A 17,385-nucleotide genomic window follows, 5' to 3' on the forward strand; every position below is an offset into this window, starting at 1 on the left:
AATGTTTAATGCTAGCCTTATAATGTCCTAAAGTCAATAGCAAATGCTAGCCTTCTAATGTCCAAGGACCAGCAGCTAATGCTACCCTTGAAATTTTCAAAAGTTGCAATTGATGCTAGCCTTATAATGTCCAAACTTTAGAACTTAAGCAGCTAATGCTAGCCCTATAATATTTGATTCATGTTAGTGGCACTGCATTACTTATCTTCATGCTAGCCTTCTATTCCATATATTAGTGGCTAATGTTACTGATGTTTTCATTTTATCTTACCATTAAATGTATGAAGACCAAGTAACAGCTACTGGCACAGTGTAATTATGCTAGCCTTGTAATGTCCAAGAGTTAATAGCTAAAGCTAGCCTTGTAACATTCAGAGGTTAAGATGAGCTAAAGCTATCTCTAATTGTCTGATTTTATTATACAGATTGTTTATAAAATTATAGTTTATGTCTTGTGTGTACTAATGTTACTGCTGACGTTTTGTTAGCTGATTTTTTGATTCAAACTCCAATAAATTTTAACTACATTGAATTATCTATGAGCTGAATAACTAGTCAAGGAAGTCAAAATCACCAATCAAACAAGCAATGAATCAATCAATCCAATGAATTAATTATTCAAATTAAAGCACAGAGGTAATCAATTAATACTGCAGTCCAAATCAGATCCAAGCAATAATCACTTGATAGGCAAATATGAACAAGCCATTATCAACATTCAATCTTCAAAGTAACACATCGAAATGACATCAATGAGACCAACCCTGTCCAAACAGTTCATCAGGGTAGGGGAGAAGCCACCCTCCTCCAAGAAGACTAATAAGAAACTCCTGCAGCTAGCACAAGCATGGCACATGAGGGTGGACTTAGAAGAAAACTACACACTACACCCCAGAGTGTTGAAACATCCCTCAGGCCTTACACAGTCATATGACCAGGGGTACACTATATTCGTGGGGTCCTACAGCTGTGTGGGGATCGATATGTTGGAACCCACTTGGTTTTAGGGTTAGAGTTGGGTTAAGATTAGGGTTAGGCTTTTAGTTGTGATGGTTAAAGTTAGGGTAAGGGGCTAAGGAATACATTATGTCAATGACTAGTCGCCACGAATGTAGTAAAACAAGGGTAAGGGGGCGTGCGTGTGTTTGTATGTCCTCCAACCTGCAACATTGTTCTTTTCAATAAGCATAACATTGCGCCTTCATGTCTGTGACCTTATCTCTGTAAGATTACATCTGTGTGTGTACACAAACGTGCATGATTTTATCTGTGTGTACTTGGGTGTTTATTTGTTCTCATATATTACTCCTACATACATAACTCTTATGCAAAGTATGTAATTCATCTAGTATGTTAAGTGTATGTACCATTACAGACAGAAAATTTTCCTGAAAAAAGCAATGAGGAGTACTTTTGCAGTTCTATGCATGATTATAAGTAGCTGTGTGTGTGTGTGTGTGTGTGTGTGTGTGTGTGTGTGTGTGTGTGTGTGTGTGTGTGTGTGTGGTCTTGTCATTGGCTTACGTCAAACCAGATCTGTGATCACTTTTAGCACATGTTGTAAAATGTGTTTTTCTTTTGTACTTGTTTATTGTATGTTCGTATTTATATATTGTTACTTGTAATGTTCTTGTGTTATGTTACCTGCGTAGAGACTACAGATATAAATTAGCATTCTTGCTACAATCCAGCATGTTTACATATTGTATTTTAAACTGATGTTCATTGACGTGCATTGTCCCTATCAAATAAACAAATACAATAAAAATACATGCCTTATGTCTGTTTGACCATATCTATTATCTAAACAAGCACTTTAAATGCTGTAAGAGCAAAGCCCAGCAGCACAGTGCTCATCCTGACGCTCCATGGTGCTCCACATGTGATCTTGGTGTTATCAGCAAACAAAGCGTTCAGGACAGGTAGGTTGTTGCAGAGGTTTCTGGTTAAACAGCCGAGCTGCAACTCATCCGTGCATCTTAATGTAGCTGCAAAGGAAGAACACAAGACAGGATGGAATGGATTAAACACATATAAAAGCAGAATGACAAGTACATTTTGTCAACGATTTATTGCATGAACTTACTGTTGCCACTGAAGCAACTGTCCTCAGCTCCCACACAGGCCAAAGTCGTATTGCAGGTCCCCGCCATACTGGCAGCTGAGCTTCTACACGCAGGACACACCTTCCCATTCGTTAAAGTACTAGGAGCTGGTAACATAAAAGAGAAGGAAATAGAAACAGAAGCAGGCTTGTTTGAACTGCAGGTCTTTACATGTATGAATGAATCTTTAACACTAGTCCTCAAGCTGAACTGACTTTACTGAATTGTCCTTGTCACAGTGGCTGTTAGCTATCAATCTCACATCTGTGTGTTAAACACCACTGGAGTTGAGTAGTCTAGCTTAGCATAAAGATTGGAAGAAGGGGGAACAGAGTCTGTCTAAAGTTACAAAAAAACATATCCCATACCAAAAAGGTAGACAAGATATATTTAGTAAATAAGACCGTTTTAGATTTGTTGGTAGGTATTTTTCAGCTTTGGAGAGATAGCTGGTACTTCTTCCTCCTTACAGTCTTTATGCTAAGCTAGGCTAACCACATCGTGACACCAGCTCCATTTTCATTATACAAATATAATATTGGTGTCAATCTTCTATGAGACTCAGAGAGAAAGAATATTAGGTCTTACTGGCCAGTGTCTGGAGGTTGCAGTTGTCAGTAACGCAGCAAAGCTGATTGTGGGCTTCTCGTCTGAAACCTCGATTTACAGACCATTCAGTCGCAAAGTTGACAGGAGTGATGCAGGACAGCAGTGTTGAACAGGTTTTATTCACTGTCACAGTAGTCGATGAATCTGTCCCCATCACTGGCACAAAAAAACAAACAAACAAGGGGAATGAGAGAAGGAAGGAAAAAGGGATTGTTAAATGATTCACTCACTCTGTATCTTGTAACAAAAGTCAACTTTATCTCTTGATAACAGGATGGAACTGTTGATTCAGTTTAACTGATACTTCATTATCATTGTTAATGTAAAAGCACTGGATTTTCAGTATAGTAAATCACTGCCACCCACCTGAAGTGACAGTCCTGCATGCTGTACTTGTGGCAGGACACTGGACTGAGGTTGATGTGGTACACATGTTGTTGGTGCATGTATGGCATCGTAGCGACTCAGCTGAAAAGTCAATAAAATAATTTACAGTGTTCAATTCATTTCTGTTTCATCTCAAGACAGACACATAGCTAGAATAAGCTTCAGCTCCTACCCTACCGTATATGTAATGCACAATGGAGAGATCAGAGCATCAAGATGATTCATTTTTCTCTTTGACTGAAGGCTACCAACTGTGTGGTAAACCAGATTTAAATATTTTATAGTTTTTCACCAAGATATGTCATGTACATAAATAGAGTTTGAGTTGTCATTGTATTTTATCTACACCTCAGGAAATATAACAGACCCTCCTGGTCCATGCAATATAAAACTTGTGCAATAGAACAACCACAATTGTCCACATTTGAAATAGTCCTGTATCAAAAATGTCAATTTTTCATTAATAATCTAAACTCTTCAGATGTGTGTTCAAACATGCTTCAAATTGTTGTGACCAAACAATAGCAGTAGAGCTGATAATTGATATTTTCCAAAATGATTGATCTATAGTCTAAAATAAAATAAAAAGAATCTGAAAAATGGCAAGTACATGTTGACACAGCCAAATGTGACATATTCTATTGGCTTGTTTAAACCACCAAACCACCCAAAACACAACAATATTCAATTTACAATGATATAAAACAGAGAAAAGCAACAAAATTTCACAATGAATAAAGAAGAATTACTAATTATTTGCCTTTTTGGTTAAACAATGGCCTAAATGATTAATTTATGATCAAAGTTGATTCATTTTGATTCAATTGATTAATTGATTAATAGCTTCATCTCTGAACTGCAGACTGAGCCTTTAATCATACACATATCAGAACTGCATGTAGTAAAAGTCAAAAGTGCTTTGCAGTTGATATGTAGGTCTATTTCTTAGATGTAGAAAACAGTGAGCTTTACTTGCTAATACAGGATGCAGATATAAAAAGCTGCAGGATAGAGAGCCACACAAGGCTCCTGTTTTGTGTAAAATCTCATATTCCAAAAATGTGGAATATAAATATGAAAAAACTATGCAATACTTTTCCGTGTTAGAAAGAAATAGGTGTCAGACAAATCCGATTCCCAGATAAAGTAAATTACCTGTGTAGAGAAGAGCCCAGGTCAGACAGACAGTCAGCAGCAGCTTCATGTTTGATGGAGGTTGGAAGGCGTTTGGTGTTTCGAGGCAGAAACCCTGCAGCTTATATAGATGTGCAGTGCTGCAGAGTCACAACAGGTGGACAAGACACATCTTGGTGGTTTAAAAAAACTGATAATCTTATCATTTTTCTCAAATCCAACAAGAAGGAGGAAGGGGCAGAGATGTCCCTGGGCGGCACCTGAGCACAAGATTGTCAACTCTTTCAGCTGTGGAACCAGTTAAACTGCTGATTATCTGATCTTTTAGCTTCATAGTTCTTTTCTCTCTGAGTCCCGTGAGCTACAGCTAATGTGCATGTTAGTGCAGAGGCAGCCAAAGCTCCAGTCGTCAGCTAGATATGGGATTGCTATGAAAGAAGGTCAATGGACACTCAAGGTGTTTCTATTGATTTCTTTGGTTATTCGTGGTTTTCTTACTGTGGCACTGTGGAAGCCTCTGAGATTGAGTAAATGTGCTTTCGAGATATAGAGATAGACCTGTCTGAGGCGGATCTCACACCAGGGATGCCATGCCCGTGTCCTGCACATACCCATCATGCCTTTGACTGTCATCCCTTGACGCAGGTTTACAACCTTGCAATGAATCTGAGTTTCAGCCAGGATTCCTCGATAACTTCTCTTTTAACACCATCTTCAAGCATGAAGAACTGTTCTGATACCAACTGGACTCGTCTGCATTCGAGGCTGACAGATCGACTTGCCATAAACGTGTATTTGAGGTTGGCCTGAGCAGGTCAGCACATAAGCTGGGCAAGGTAGTACAACTGTTGCTCTCCCTAGCCACATCCTGCTAGTCTTCCTCTATAGCCCCAATGTATGCTGAGGCCAAATGGTATAAAGGCCTATTATCACTTCAGCTTGTTCTGGCTCTATCCAAGGTTCTCCTCCAAGTGGGACGTGGATGCCTGAATCAGCTGGGTGCTTTCAGTGCAACAGAGCAGTGGCTATACTCCAAGCTCCTTACCTGGTCCTGAAGGTTGAGTCCAGCCATCTGGGAAGCTAACTCACCTATGTTGATTATATCAGTAATGTCTTTCTTGCTGTCCATACCCAAAGCTTGTGACTGCTGGTGAGGACTGGAGGGGTTGAGCTCCTATTCTGCAACAGGCTGGTACGACGACATATCTGCCGCTGCTCTAGTCACTCAGTCTGTTGATCTTGTGCTCCATATTACATATTAGCAGTGAATGAGACCACCTCACAGTTGGATGCAATATGTCCCAGGTCATGGTTTGATGAAAACAACAGAACTATACATCATCTGTAAAAATGCAGGGATTTCATCCTGAGATGACCGAACTCTGCATCCCTGTACTGCACCCATTCTACTCATGGCAGAAACAATCGGTGACCAGTTACAACCCTTCGTGGAACCCAATGCCTACAGATAATGCGCTCAAGATAACATCCACACCTGTGCTGAGATCAACCTACACAATATCAACCTGACAATGGTCAAAACAGACAGTGTTCGGTTGATGACAACCAATGCAGCATTTGAGATGCGATTCAGCATCCCGATAAACAGACTAGTCCGAATTTTTTGCCTTCTCTTAATAGATTGAGAACTTCTGCAATGTGTTTTGTGATGTTGACCCATGGAACACACAGCGCTCTTCAGTCCATTGGTTAACTAAGGGAAGAAATACTGGAGAGTCCAAATGAACTTAGCAGATCATGCTCGATGTGAATGTGCCAAAAAATTTGAATCTCATAAATCATCTTGTACAGTTAATAGTACAATACATGCACACTATGTGATGACACACAACAAACATACATGAACGACACTCTGCAGAAATGCGACTGTATCACTCATCAATGAATGAGATGAAGACGATAAATGATAAAGAAACAACACAGCTGATGAAGCCGGGTTGTGAAACTGCATTCCACTGTGGTAATCTCTGCACGCACGTGTCGGACACTGTAACCTTTCGCAGGAGAGTTTATGAATATTTTCAGTGCTTTAAACAGTAAAAGGATAAGGATAATTGGTTGAAACATGTTATCACAATTCATGGATGTCATGGATGCTCTGCATTCTTGCTTTCCCAACCTCCTTATTAGCTTTTAGCCATATGTGAATTTTGAATGTTTTTAATGTGCGTTCATGTATTTTAGGCTTTGACAGGACTCTTTGTGAGCTCAGGGGCGTTTCTGTCAGTTTGTTCCACAGCACAGCATCACATGAGCAGAGCCATACAGCAAAACTAAAATGGATATTGTTGCAATTAATCATTAACATCTAGACATTAGTACCCTGACTGAACTGTTGTTGTGTGCATTAATTGTTTTCTGGGCAGTGTGGAGTTATTGGCAAAATAAAATTGAGAGGTGCACTTTGGGTTTGACCTCCAAATAAAGTGGTAGCTAATGTAGCAAAGTTATTGGCTTGTTTACAAGCTGTTTGATTGTCTGTCTGCACCTGTTTTTGCCCTGTATGAATAATTTTTTAGTGATGGTGATGGATTCGTCCAACAGATTACTTTTGCAGATGTATGAAACTTTATAGGTTTTGTTTTTGGAGCATTCAAAACTCATATAATGCTTGGAGTTCAATGCAATGCTTCCAATGTGTTATGTAAAGCCTAGGATTAATGACTAACTCCTCCTGTGCTGATCTCAAGGCAACATGTCAAAAAGAGACAGAGATGATAGTGTGATAAAATAATAGATGAGAGATAACATCAAAGAAGAACGTCAGACTGCCTGCTGAGGAAAGGAATGTTCTACTACTCAGAGCTGAACATGGTGGAGTCGTCAAAACGTCCCCAATCTGTTGAAGTGGTCTGTCAAATTATTATCACGTCTTTATTACGTTACAATTTTTCCTTCTCAGATGACAATAGAAGTCTTCATATCTTGAGGAAGGTTTTCTTCTCCAGCTTTCCCATCACGAGCTGCTGCAGTACTAGTATGAACATGTCTGATGCGAGCAAATTTTAGAAGTGTAGACTCATTTCAAGACTTGTCTTTATTCCAAATCATACAGTGTAGAGGAAATAATAAACCCATGGAGTGTGGGTGTAGTTTGCCTGTAAAAACTGAGCGCCCCTACTTTATTATATATTTCTCCTACACATCGCAATAACGTTTGTTGATAACACTAACACACTTTCCACTGTACTATTATAGATTTCCTTTTTGGGGACATTTTTATGCCTTTTATTTGATAGGGACAATGGGGACAGACGGGAAATGTCCACATACTTTTGGCCTTGTAGTAAAAATCCAAAGAGCCAAAGAGATGACCATCATAAAAGACACACAGGCTCATACACCTAATTAAAGCCATAAAGAGTTTATTTATATAACATATAAATTATCTGAACTAGTATGTAGTTACTACAGAGCTTCAATTTTCTTTCAGCTGAAATCACAACAGTGTGGGGAGGGAAATGTTACATCATGGCCTAAAGAAAAAAATTCTTAGACTGATGTATTTGCTGTATGTAATCAAAGGTCCATCGCACTGTTTCACAAAACACTTACATTTTAGATTTCTATCATTAGTTCCTCCAAGGAAAGGATACTGTTTTATCTGACTTTGACACTTTAGCTCTCCGTGTCTCTATGGAAAGATCACTGTTGAATCCTGTCAGAAGATGGTCGGAGAATCTCGTACGTTATCAGATTTTGTGTCCATCTCTCAGCTGTGGTGAGCCAGCCCGGCAGCAAACTCCACCAGCGTGCGTGTTGGTCTTCCCGACATGCCTTTCCTCAGATAAGGAACTTCATCTTTGTTACTCATCACACCAGCGATGTCCAGATGAGCCCAATGAGGAGCTGTGACAAACTCTCTCAGGAATGCAGCTGCTGTGCACGCGCCGCCAGAACTAGAGAGAAATCAACAGGCATAACAATCAAATGCAGGTAAATAAAGACTAATAGACTTTCTCTGATGCCTCTAGCGGGAGCCGCGGACGCTCGCTGAGGGTAGCAGGATACGTACCGGCTGTACTTGCCGATGTTGTTGAGGTCAGCCAGCTGGCTGTCAGTCACCTGTCTGGTGTAGTGCTGGAACAGAGGCATCCGCCATACTCTGTCACCTGTCACAACACTGGCCTACGACACACACAGAGACATGCCATTCGTCAACACAGGAGCTGAGAGTCTGCAAGATGTTGTGTGAGTTTATTGTGCACACACACACAGTACCTTGTGCAGCTGCTCCCAGAGCCAGTCAGAGTTTGTGAATACTCCAGTTGCAGCTGAGCCAAGAGCAACATCCATCGCACCTTGAAGACACAAGAAGACACAAAAAATACTATTTAAAAATTATACCAGCATACATTTAGTTTAATCGTGCAAAACTATAAGGTGGCTTTAACAGTTCAGTTCAGTTGATCCATTAACACCTCTTTTTTAGTTATGGTACATTTTGTGTTCACACCGACTTATTACCAACAAACCAAGAGCTGGGAACATGGAGTCATTCAGACTCAAAGACTCAGTGACTGAATTTAGTGACTTTCATCCTGCATCATCAACACTACATGAACCCACGTAAGGGAATTAATATTAATATTCCACTGAGTCACAGCAAGTCATGCTGCACTCAACTGCACCTTATATGAGAGAGCTCATAAATAAATAACTGATTATGAGCACAATAAGTCGCGAAGGCAACCGGACCTTGTACGTCATGAATGGTGACTAAAAAGTAGTCACAGGACAAAAAAAGGTGGCAAAGCTACTGTGAGGGTACTATGTTTCACTCACTTTTTAATGAGAAGTGAGACACAAGCATAAATCCTCACATTAGGATGTACATACACGTTACGATGGTTACCAAATGATCTTGCGTAAATATGTATAAACTTATAAAACTGCTTCTCTGACAGTTCATGATCAGCAGACGGAGTTAATGGCAGTTTAGCTTTTAAATTGATGCTAAAATCATATCTGCAATCGCACAATCCTTTTTAATTGGTCGGTTTTGTGTTCACACCACAAAAATGAACCGCACCAGAGTCAAAGAAGAACCAGACCGAGAACCACATTCTCAAGTGGTCTCAACCCAGTTGTGTGGTGAGCACTTGACACCTGATGGCAGCTTTCACACCAGACAAAACAAATGCCAAAGAGTCAGTTTGTGCAACAGTGCCAGATAAGTTATGTGTGCAAAGCACTAACTCATGAAAATCTCACCTGTTAGCGTAGCAACATTGACAATGGCTCTGGGGCTGAATGTGTGTCCATAAAAGAGCGCGTCAGCGAGAACCAGTCTTCCCTCTGCATCTGTATTGTCAACCTGTATGTGGAACAGTACAAATCCATTCAGCTGTACACATGCATACAAATGTGCAAATGTGTCTAATTTCATCATGGATTTCACCCACCTGGATTGTTTTTCCATTCTTGGCCGTTACAACATCACCAGGTTTAGTGGCCTTTCCACTGGGCATGTTCTCACACAGAGGAGCCAGACCTGATTGAATCATACACAGCAGAAAGACAGGCTGAGACATTTGTTTTCACTTTGACATAAACAGAACATATTTTATCTGTTTATAGGTGTCAAAAAAAAAGCATCATCATCTACTGTGATTCAGTGTAAAAACATAAAATACTCCAGCTGGATAGTGACCACTTTTTAAAAGCACTCTAGTTTCATTCAATGACAAATGTATACGTACTTACTGTACAAACAAACGGTGTTAGAGTGGATTTAATGTCATGAAACTCACCAATGATGTTGACCGGCAGTTTCAGAGCTGCTGCTGTGACAATGGATGCACACACGGTGGCAGCTCCGCCCATGTCAGCTCTCATTGCATCCATGGAGGGGGACGGCTTCAGAGAAATGCCACCACTGCAGTCACACAGAGAGAAGGGGACAGATGGTCTTGATGAGAGCACTGTATTGCTTAAATGAGGTCAGAAGTAAGAGTGGTCCATTAGATATCCTGGTGAGCTGGAGTACGTATCGTTACAGTTTACCTGTCGAAGGTGATGCCTTTGCCGACTAAGAGCAGCGGGGCCTGAGTGCTGTCAGGTGAACCGTTGTAATGTAGCTCCAGGAAGACAGGGGGCTCCTCTGAGCCTTTGGAAACACTGAGAAACGCTCCCATCTGTTGCTCCTCTATCCAAGCCTGGGATCTGCATAAAACATGAATTGTTAAGACAAATCCTCTTTCACCTCATCCACCTCAAAACACTAACAACCGTACTTTGTTTTTGCAGTTTGAATACTACAGAGGAGCCTGACTGAAGACCTCCCCAAGTATTCAGCCTCACATTTTTCTCTCATGTTGCTGCTACCATCAGGTGATCCTTTGTTATGGTGGATATCTGTTGCCAGCTGTGTTTCTGAAGGATATAAACTATCAGCTTAGAGTGGATTCATAAATGCTGCCAGATTTGACTGGGGCTGCAACTACAATTATTTTATTAATTGATGAATCCTTATATCCATATGATGTAAGAAAATAGTAAAAAAAAAAGAAAAGAATTGCCCATCAACATTCAGTTTACCGTGATAGAAAACAGGGAAAAGCAGCAAATCCTCACAACTAAGAAGCTGGAACTGGAGGATGTTTGGCATATTAGCATGAAAAAATGTCAGTTGCTGATTAAAATTATGTCAGCTGACTAATCGATTAATTGTTACAGCTCTATATTGACAGTTTCCAGACCAATACATTTTTTTAAACTTTCAAAAATATGATAACATATTTTGTGATTAAATTAAACAGTATACATAAACGTCAAAATTAGTAAAATTTTCCCCAAATGATCCTAAATCAGGTCGATATTTATCTTCCCACCAAAAGTTTTCCCAATCAAACGAGTCCAATATCTGAAGATGTTGGATTTGTGTGTCCCACGGTGCCTTGAAAACTCATTGATTAAAAAGTATATATGTCTAAAATACCCTGCAATGATGCGGCAAAGTTAAATTCTGTGTTTCCCATGTCTAAGTTGCACTTACTTCAACTGACAGATACAAACACTGTAGATAAATCATAAACGGTCGCACTGTAAATTCCTTTTTCTGAATACTGCGTAAAGTAATGCCAGTGATGATGAATAATGATGATGCACAAACCTCTTATTTATTGTGACTCGTCCAGCATGTGGTGCTAGTTTCTCTTCAATGGTGCTGGCAAAAGCAGTAGGAGTGATGTGATTCGCCGGAGCTTCCATTAGTAGCCGTGCCAGGTTTTGGCCTTCTGCAAACACAACTCCTCTCTCCCACCCGGCCAAGTCAGCACTAAGAACAATTACAAACAAATACACTGCATTTATGTGAATTTACCAAAATGTAAACTTGTCCCAGTTTTAGGTTATACTTGTCAGTCTACCTTCCGAGAAGCTGCGTTGTTACTTTGGTCTTCTTCTTTGATTTGAGTTGGTCATAGTGAAACAAGCCCAGAACAGCACCTTCTGCTGCTGACTGGGTATCACTGCAGCCGTCCACCTCCACGTGGTTCACCTCCAGGTCCTGAAGTAACCTGCAGCCGGCTGAGCGCACACACAGAATCACACACAGATATGAGCCAACTCCAGCAAATCCTCCATGTAACCAGTGCTGAAACAAGCAGAGGCGATGTCTCTTACCTGAAACTGCCTGTCTGATGTTCTCCCTGCCGGTGTCCCAGTTCTCTGTCCCACTCACTCCTGGGTTGTTCTTCCCCAGCCCTACTACTGCGACACAGGGGAAGTCCTGGAAAGGATGCAGAATAGATGTCATTACTCTGATGCTGTCATGTCATGGATTTTTCTTAATCTCACGTCAAACTTTGTTACCTTGTGGATTCCATAAAATATTCTGCTCTTGCCTTTCTTGAGCGCAGGTCCAGAGCTGGAAAATTCATAACAGAAGTTTATGAAACACAACAGTGAACAGAGCAGACATCACTCTGGAACAAGTTAGTTAGATATAATGTTTTTCTCATATGGATTAGTAATGTACTATTATGCTTTGCCTTAACAGTGCTACTTTTGGTCTGTACCTGACTTGACTTCACACAACCTTGAGAAATTGTACAAAGTCTGAAATCTAATTCTCCTGATTATATCTGTGCAAGGAATTTTAGGATCCCCATTTCACTGCGACAGATGTCAACACAAAATTGGTTCAGTAATTGTGGCATGTGGAAAAGTTTGGGCAGCCTAAGTTTGTACATAGCTACAGGGGATGCACTGACTTCTTTTCACTTTAATAATCAACAAAATATGTCACCTGCTCAGACTTTTGCATACAACTGCGCACTGTCAGTTTACAGATATGAAGACTCACATTTTCAGTAGTTCAGAGAGTTTTCCAGAGAGAGCTTGGTCAAACCCTGCAGCTGCCTCTGTCAGATGAAGGCTGCCCTCCTCTCCCTCCTTCTCAAACACTCCCAACACCAAACCCTGCAGAGACACACAACAAACACTGTAGGAGAAACAAACGCTCAAAGACAAACACACACCACACACACTGATGCTCACATGAATACAACTCCAGACCAACTCAGAACAGAACTGAATAAAGACACAGCTGTTTCTCCGGTAGTGTCTGACAGGCTTCTCACCTTTCTCTGGTTCAGAGTCTGTGATGCAGAAAACGACCTGCAGTGGTTCGTCCGCACCGTGGTCTGCACGGCTCTCCTCAGAAGAAGCATTGTCATCTGTTGGACATTAATGGACTGACAAAAAAATGAATTACTGTTTCAGAGAGTTAAAGGTCGTAAACATGTGCAGAAGGTAGCCGAGCGGACGGACGTAACACCGTCGCGTTTTTGATTATGTCACCAATAAGCGACGAAGACGGATCATTGTCGCCACCAGGCGGCAGGAGCGGGTTAAAACTGGTTTCTCCTCTTAAACATCAATATTTTTCTGTGCATCAGGTATGTGAAAGCTTCATTTTATGTCAACACTTTGTCAGTGTATTGTGAATATTTCACCTTTATACAGTATCATATTAACATAGATAAATAAATATAATTAAAAAGAGAGAGAAAAAGTCTGAAAAACAACACCAGGCACAATAGAAAAAATGTAGCCAGTTATCAATATGAGTAAGTCTCCAAATAATCAGGTGCAATTTAAGAGAACATTATTATTATTTGGGAGGTCTCCAAAAATAATTTGCATCAACATTTCCACATAAAAAATTTTCATCAATTTTTCATTTATTAAAGGGAGAGACAATATTATTCCCTACTGTAGACGTATATATAAAATTTAGGTCATAAATCTAACAAAACACAGACTAAGGAGAATAAGAAATATGCACTGTAAGTAATTGTTCATTGTTTATTTTATGTTATACAATAAATATGTTTGTCAGAGGTTTGTTAGTTTCCAGCTCCGGTTTCCCTGAGTAAGAGAACGTCTCGAAGCAAAGACATGATGACATGCAGCCAACTCAACACATGAGAGTGCAACCAATCTATTACTTTTCATACAGTAAATGTTCTTTAACTATGGCCAAACCCATTATTTGCATTAACTTTTTTTAAAATGTGTACAAAATAATTCTTATTTTGACCTGCATAGCAGCCAACTACTTCAAATGTGAACAACTTTTGTGACCAATTTTCTAAAGTTAAGTACGTTTAAAGAAGCTCTTATGTAAGCCCCTCACTCACTATGAAGTAAATGTTCATGCCTAACTTTCTGGTAGTAAAGATAATTGCTGTAAACGATTCATTTCAAATCCTTCAGACTTTAGACTTTATTCTGAGAACCATAACAAATCAGTTACTGACATCCCATACATACAATGAAAATAAATACTCATACATTTACACATGCAGCTATAGACAGAATATATAGCACAGGACGTCCAGAGCTCAAAGCCCGAGTATGAGATGCAGGACACTTTGTTTCCATTAATGTGGACGAGGATTAGTTAGTTCAGTCTTAGCTCCTTTGAGCAAGCAAATAGACCTGCAGACCTGCTGTTACTGTCAGCCTCTTCTGTGATCACAACTGCTGGTAGTGTTTGAGAATACAAGTGACCAGTGACTTGACATTTGTAGCCACTTATCATAAATAGTGTAAAATCTGTACAGAGTTCGGTTGTGATTCAGCAATGTGTGCAGTGCGGTGGGGAAGCCTCCAGCACGCCGTGAGTCTGACTTGTCCACAGTCTCTGTCAGGATGGTCAGTGTCTCCTGTGTGTGCCTGTGTGCTGCGATCCCTCTGGTGGTGTACATTATAACTGCTTGGCATACAGTAATTTTAGAGGGAAATATTTTGAAAATAACTGTTGATTACATTGTTTTTCCTAACAGATCAATATATTCTTCTGAAAAATCTCCAGTGTGTGCATCTGATGAAACCATCATCTTGTTTTGTGTTACAGGGTACATTTACATTTACTTAATGTTTTATTTTTGTACATTATTTACCTAACATTTTCATTCTGTTTCTCCATACTACTGTATCTACAGGGTCCATTGCATGTCTGTCTGTAATGGAAGAGGAATTTCTTTTCTGTTGCGCCTCCTGGGGTTCCTCTTGACTTGACTGTTCATCTACTCCAAAAGTGTAATCCACTCCAACATTTGAACAGCTGCCTTACAGCCCAGGCAGCTTTTTGAGGAAGCAAGTCAACACTTTTTTCCAGATAACTGTCACTGACAAATCATGATGTCTTTTTCTAGTGTCAGTTTAAGTCAAAATCAATCATGAGGCTAAATTGTGATTATATAATGAGCCTAAGGGGCCAACCATAAGTGATGAAAGTGCTAAAATGTTGCGTCTTGTTTGGTCTTTCAGTAGAGCAGGTCCAGAGCAGAGATGGTGGGTTCTTCAGGTTTCTTGATCTCTGGTTTGGGCAGCTTGATCCGGCTCATGGCGACCACTCCACAGACGGCAAAGTGAGTCGTAACGCTGCCTACACCCAGCCAGAAGGACCAGTCCAGGCTGTCATCCAGGACCACGAGGACAAAGAGGTTCTCCTGATAGTTTGCCACCCGCTCAGTCAGACTGTGCTGCTTCATAGCTGCCAGGAAACACAAAACACCCAGGGCACCGAAAAAAGCTGAAAAGAAATACAAAATGAGTTGGGCAAAATAAATGGATTTCTCACAAGAAAAGAGATGGGATAGTGCACTCAGTTGCAAATAAAAGAAAGAAAGGAAATGCAGGGCAGGGAAATGAAAAACAAAGCAATATTTGAGGGACAGAATAAAGACAAAGTCCCCTCACATACCAGCAATGACGTTCCACAGGTAGAGTCCTTTGTGCCCCTTGATGCTCTGGTAGGGAACCTTGCGTGCGTTGTAAATACAGAAAGACAGACTGACCAGAGCGAAGCCAATGGCCACCAGCAAGAAGAGGATCACCATCATGTGAAGGCCACTGTTCAATGTTCGTATGAGCTTTGGGAAAACTGGACAGTCAGACAGAAAACGGAGAAAAAACACACATCATCAGCCCTGCAAAATGATTTGTTTGAGTCAAGATGAAGAAACTGAGAAACACACTCAGCGGCCACCAGATTAACTGTCGTCCTTGGCAGCAACCAGAAATAGAGTACGTGAGGAAGTGGGAAGGTTGCTGATGTGAAAACGTGAACAGGTGAATATAATGTGTGGATGCAGTATATTGTGTTATTGCACACATTTCATATTGGACAAGAAGCTGGAGTTGTGTGCCACCTAAACAACACCGGTGCATGTGTGCCATTGGCAGAAAAATGAACGATAGTGTCTTTACAGTCAGAAGATCCATGTAGAAGTTGATCATATTTTAAATGACTATTTAGGCACAGATTAAGGCAGTCTTACTTGCCGGAAAATGTTGGAGCATGACGTTCTCTGGTAATTGTATTTATGTGCTGACAGAATCATATTGCATATGATGTTATTTTTGATATAATAATTAATAATTTGAAATTTAATCACCTAAAGTTATTTAATAAGTTTGCATTGTGATATTTAAGTCAGTAGTATGTCTGAATGTTTGCAGTACATTTGGAGGTAGCAGCAATGTATCTTAATATGTGTTTCTTTTTTTATAATAAAAGACAGTATCCTCATACCTATGTTTAAATGCTTTCAAATGTATTAATAGTGTAGTTTGTCATGCTTTTATGGTTCATACGGAGTTCATAGGAAAATAAGCCAGAAAAAGTATTTAAAAGACGGGCAACATAGAATATATAACAATTTACACAGACAAGATTAAATGAGCTTCTATTAAAAAACATGACACCTAATTTCAATTCTAAGAAACTGGTGTGTATTTGTAATTATGTTAATATTTCCACTATACTATTTCGTCAAATGGAAATATTCTGCTTGATGTCTTGTAAATCATGTTATACAAAGTTTTCCCAAAATTCTGCCTGATATAGGACTATTTGGTAATTTTGGAAACTCTCCAAGACTTGTTTTGCTCAGTATCTAAAGCTGTTGGTGCAGGAGCTAACAGGCATCAAAAAAATAGAAGAAAATAAAGTTATATTATCTGCATTCATATAATTAGTCTGTATTTCATGATGACTTCATTATGTTTTAAACACAGGAGGAAGGGAATGAGGAGAGAGGAGAGGGCTCAGAGTGGCTCATATACTGTATTTGATCCTACTATATATTTTGGAGCGCCGCTTCCCGAGCCCGCACTTCTTGCTCTTTCCTCCCTGGAACAAGCCGTAATAAATGTCCCCGATGAACTGGTCCAGCTCCGGATGGGACGCGTTCACTATCTCCGCTCCGGTTTTACACAGAATCCGTCCGGTGACCCACCGCTCCGTGGACAGGGCCACGACCAAGAGCGCCACAGAGCCGACACAGAGAACCGAGGCCACCGAGAAGGTTATCCGTTTCCACAGAGAAGGCATCTTAGGAGCCCATGGTGCCCCGAGGGAGGTAACAAGACACCCGGCAGCGACCGCGGAGCGCACTCGGCGATCACCATGAGTTTATTCTAGAGTTTGAAAAGAAAAAATAAATCATAATCCGACAAAAAAAAAGGTTGTTTCACTTGGTGAAATGATGCATGTATGGACGCATGAGTCACCTGGGAGGAGAAACCGAATCTATGGCGGTCAAAGAGATCCCTTACCGGGAGAAACTCTATCCTTTCCCTGTGCGCCTGGTTTCTGCTCCCTCTCTCTCGC

At 40.3% G+C, this 17,385-nt stretch overlaps 3 protein-coding genes across 3 annotated transcripts; all 3 read right to left on the reverse strand.

The window, feature by feature from the left end:
• Window positions 1–592: 592 nt before the first annotated feature.
• lynx1 (Ly6/neurotoxin 1) lies at window positions 593–4,366 on the reverse strand. Its single transcript, XM_022738258.1, has 5 exons — window positions 4,257–4,366; window positions 3,081–3,182; window positions 2,694–2,870; window positions 2,087–2,212; window positions 593–1,988 (listed from the first exon to the last, which is right to left on the reverse strand). The coding sequence occupies exons 1-5, from the start codon at window positions 4,303–4,305 to the stop codon at window positions 1,804–1,806; spliced, it is 639 nt and encodes a 212-aa protein (XP_022593979.1). The 5' UTR covers window positions 4,306–4,366; the 3' UTR covers window positions 593–1,803.
• A 3,235-nt stretch (window positions 4,367–7,601) lies between these two features.
• lap3 (leucine aminopeptidase 3) lies at window positions 7,602–13,044 on the reverse strand. The gene is made up of 13 exons (XM_022738259.1): window positions 12,842–13,044; window positions 12,565–12,680; window positions 12,072–12,126; window positions 11,883–11,988; window positions 11,627–11,786; window positions 11,371–11,535; window positions 10,263–10,421; window positions 10,010–10,134; window positions 9,662–9,750; window positions 9,471–9,573; window positions 8,478–8,557; window positions 8,272–8,384; window positions 7,602–8,155 (listed from the first exon to the last, which is right to left on the reverse strand). Exons 1-13 carry the CDS (start codon window positions 12,935–12,937, stop codon window positions 7,969–7,971), a joined length of 1,554 nt encoding a protein of 517 aa, XP_022593980.1. The 5' UTR covers window positions 12,938–13,044; the 3' UTR covers window positions 7,602–7,968.
• A 1,990-nt stretch (window positions 13,045–15,034) lies between these two features.
• clrn2 (clarin 2) lies at window positions 15,035–17,106 on the reverse strand. Its single transcript, XM_022738372.1, has 3 exons — window positions 16,854–17,106; window positions 15,475–15,654; window positions 15,035–15,303 (listed from the first exon to the last, which is right to left on the reverse strand). The coding sequence occupies exons 1-3, from the start codon at window positions 17,104–17,106 to the stop codon at window positions 15,035–15,037; spliced, it is 702 nt and encodes a 233-aa protein (XP_022594093.1).
• Between the last annotated feature and the right edge of the window lie 279 nt (window positions 17,107–17,385).

This window comes from Seriola dumerili, unplaced genomic scaffold (assembly GCF_002260705.1).
Source record: "Seriola dumerili isolate Sdu_G_001 unplaced genomic scaffold, Sdu_1.0 BDQW01000035.1, whole genome shotgun sequence".
Classification (NCBI taxonomy): Eukaryota; Metazoa; Chordata; class Actinopteri; order Carangiformes; family Carangidae; genus Seriola; species Seriola dumerili.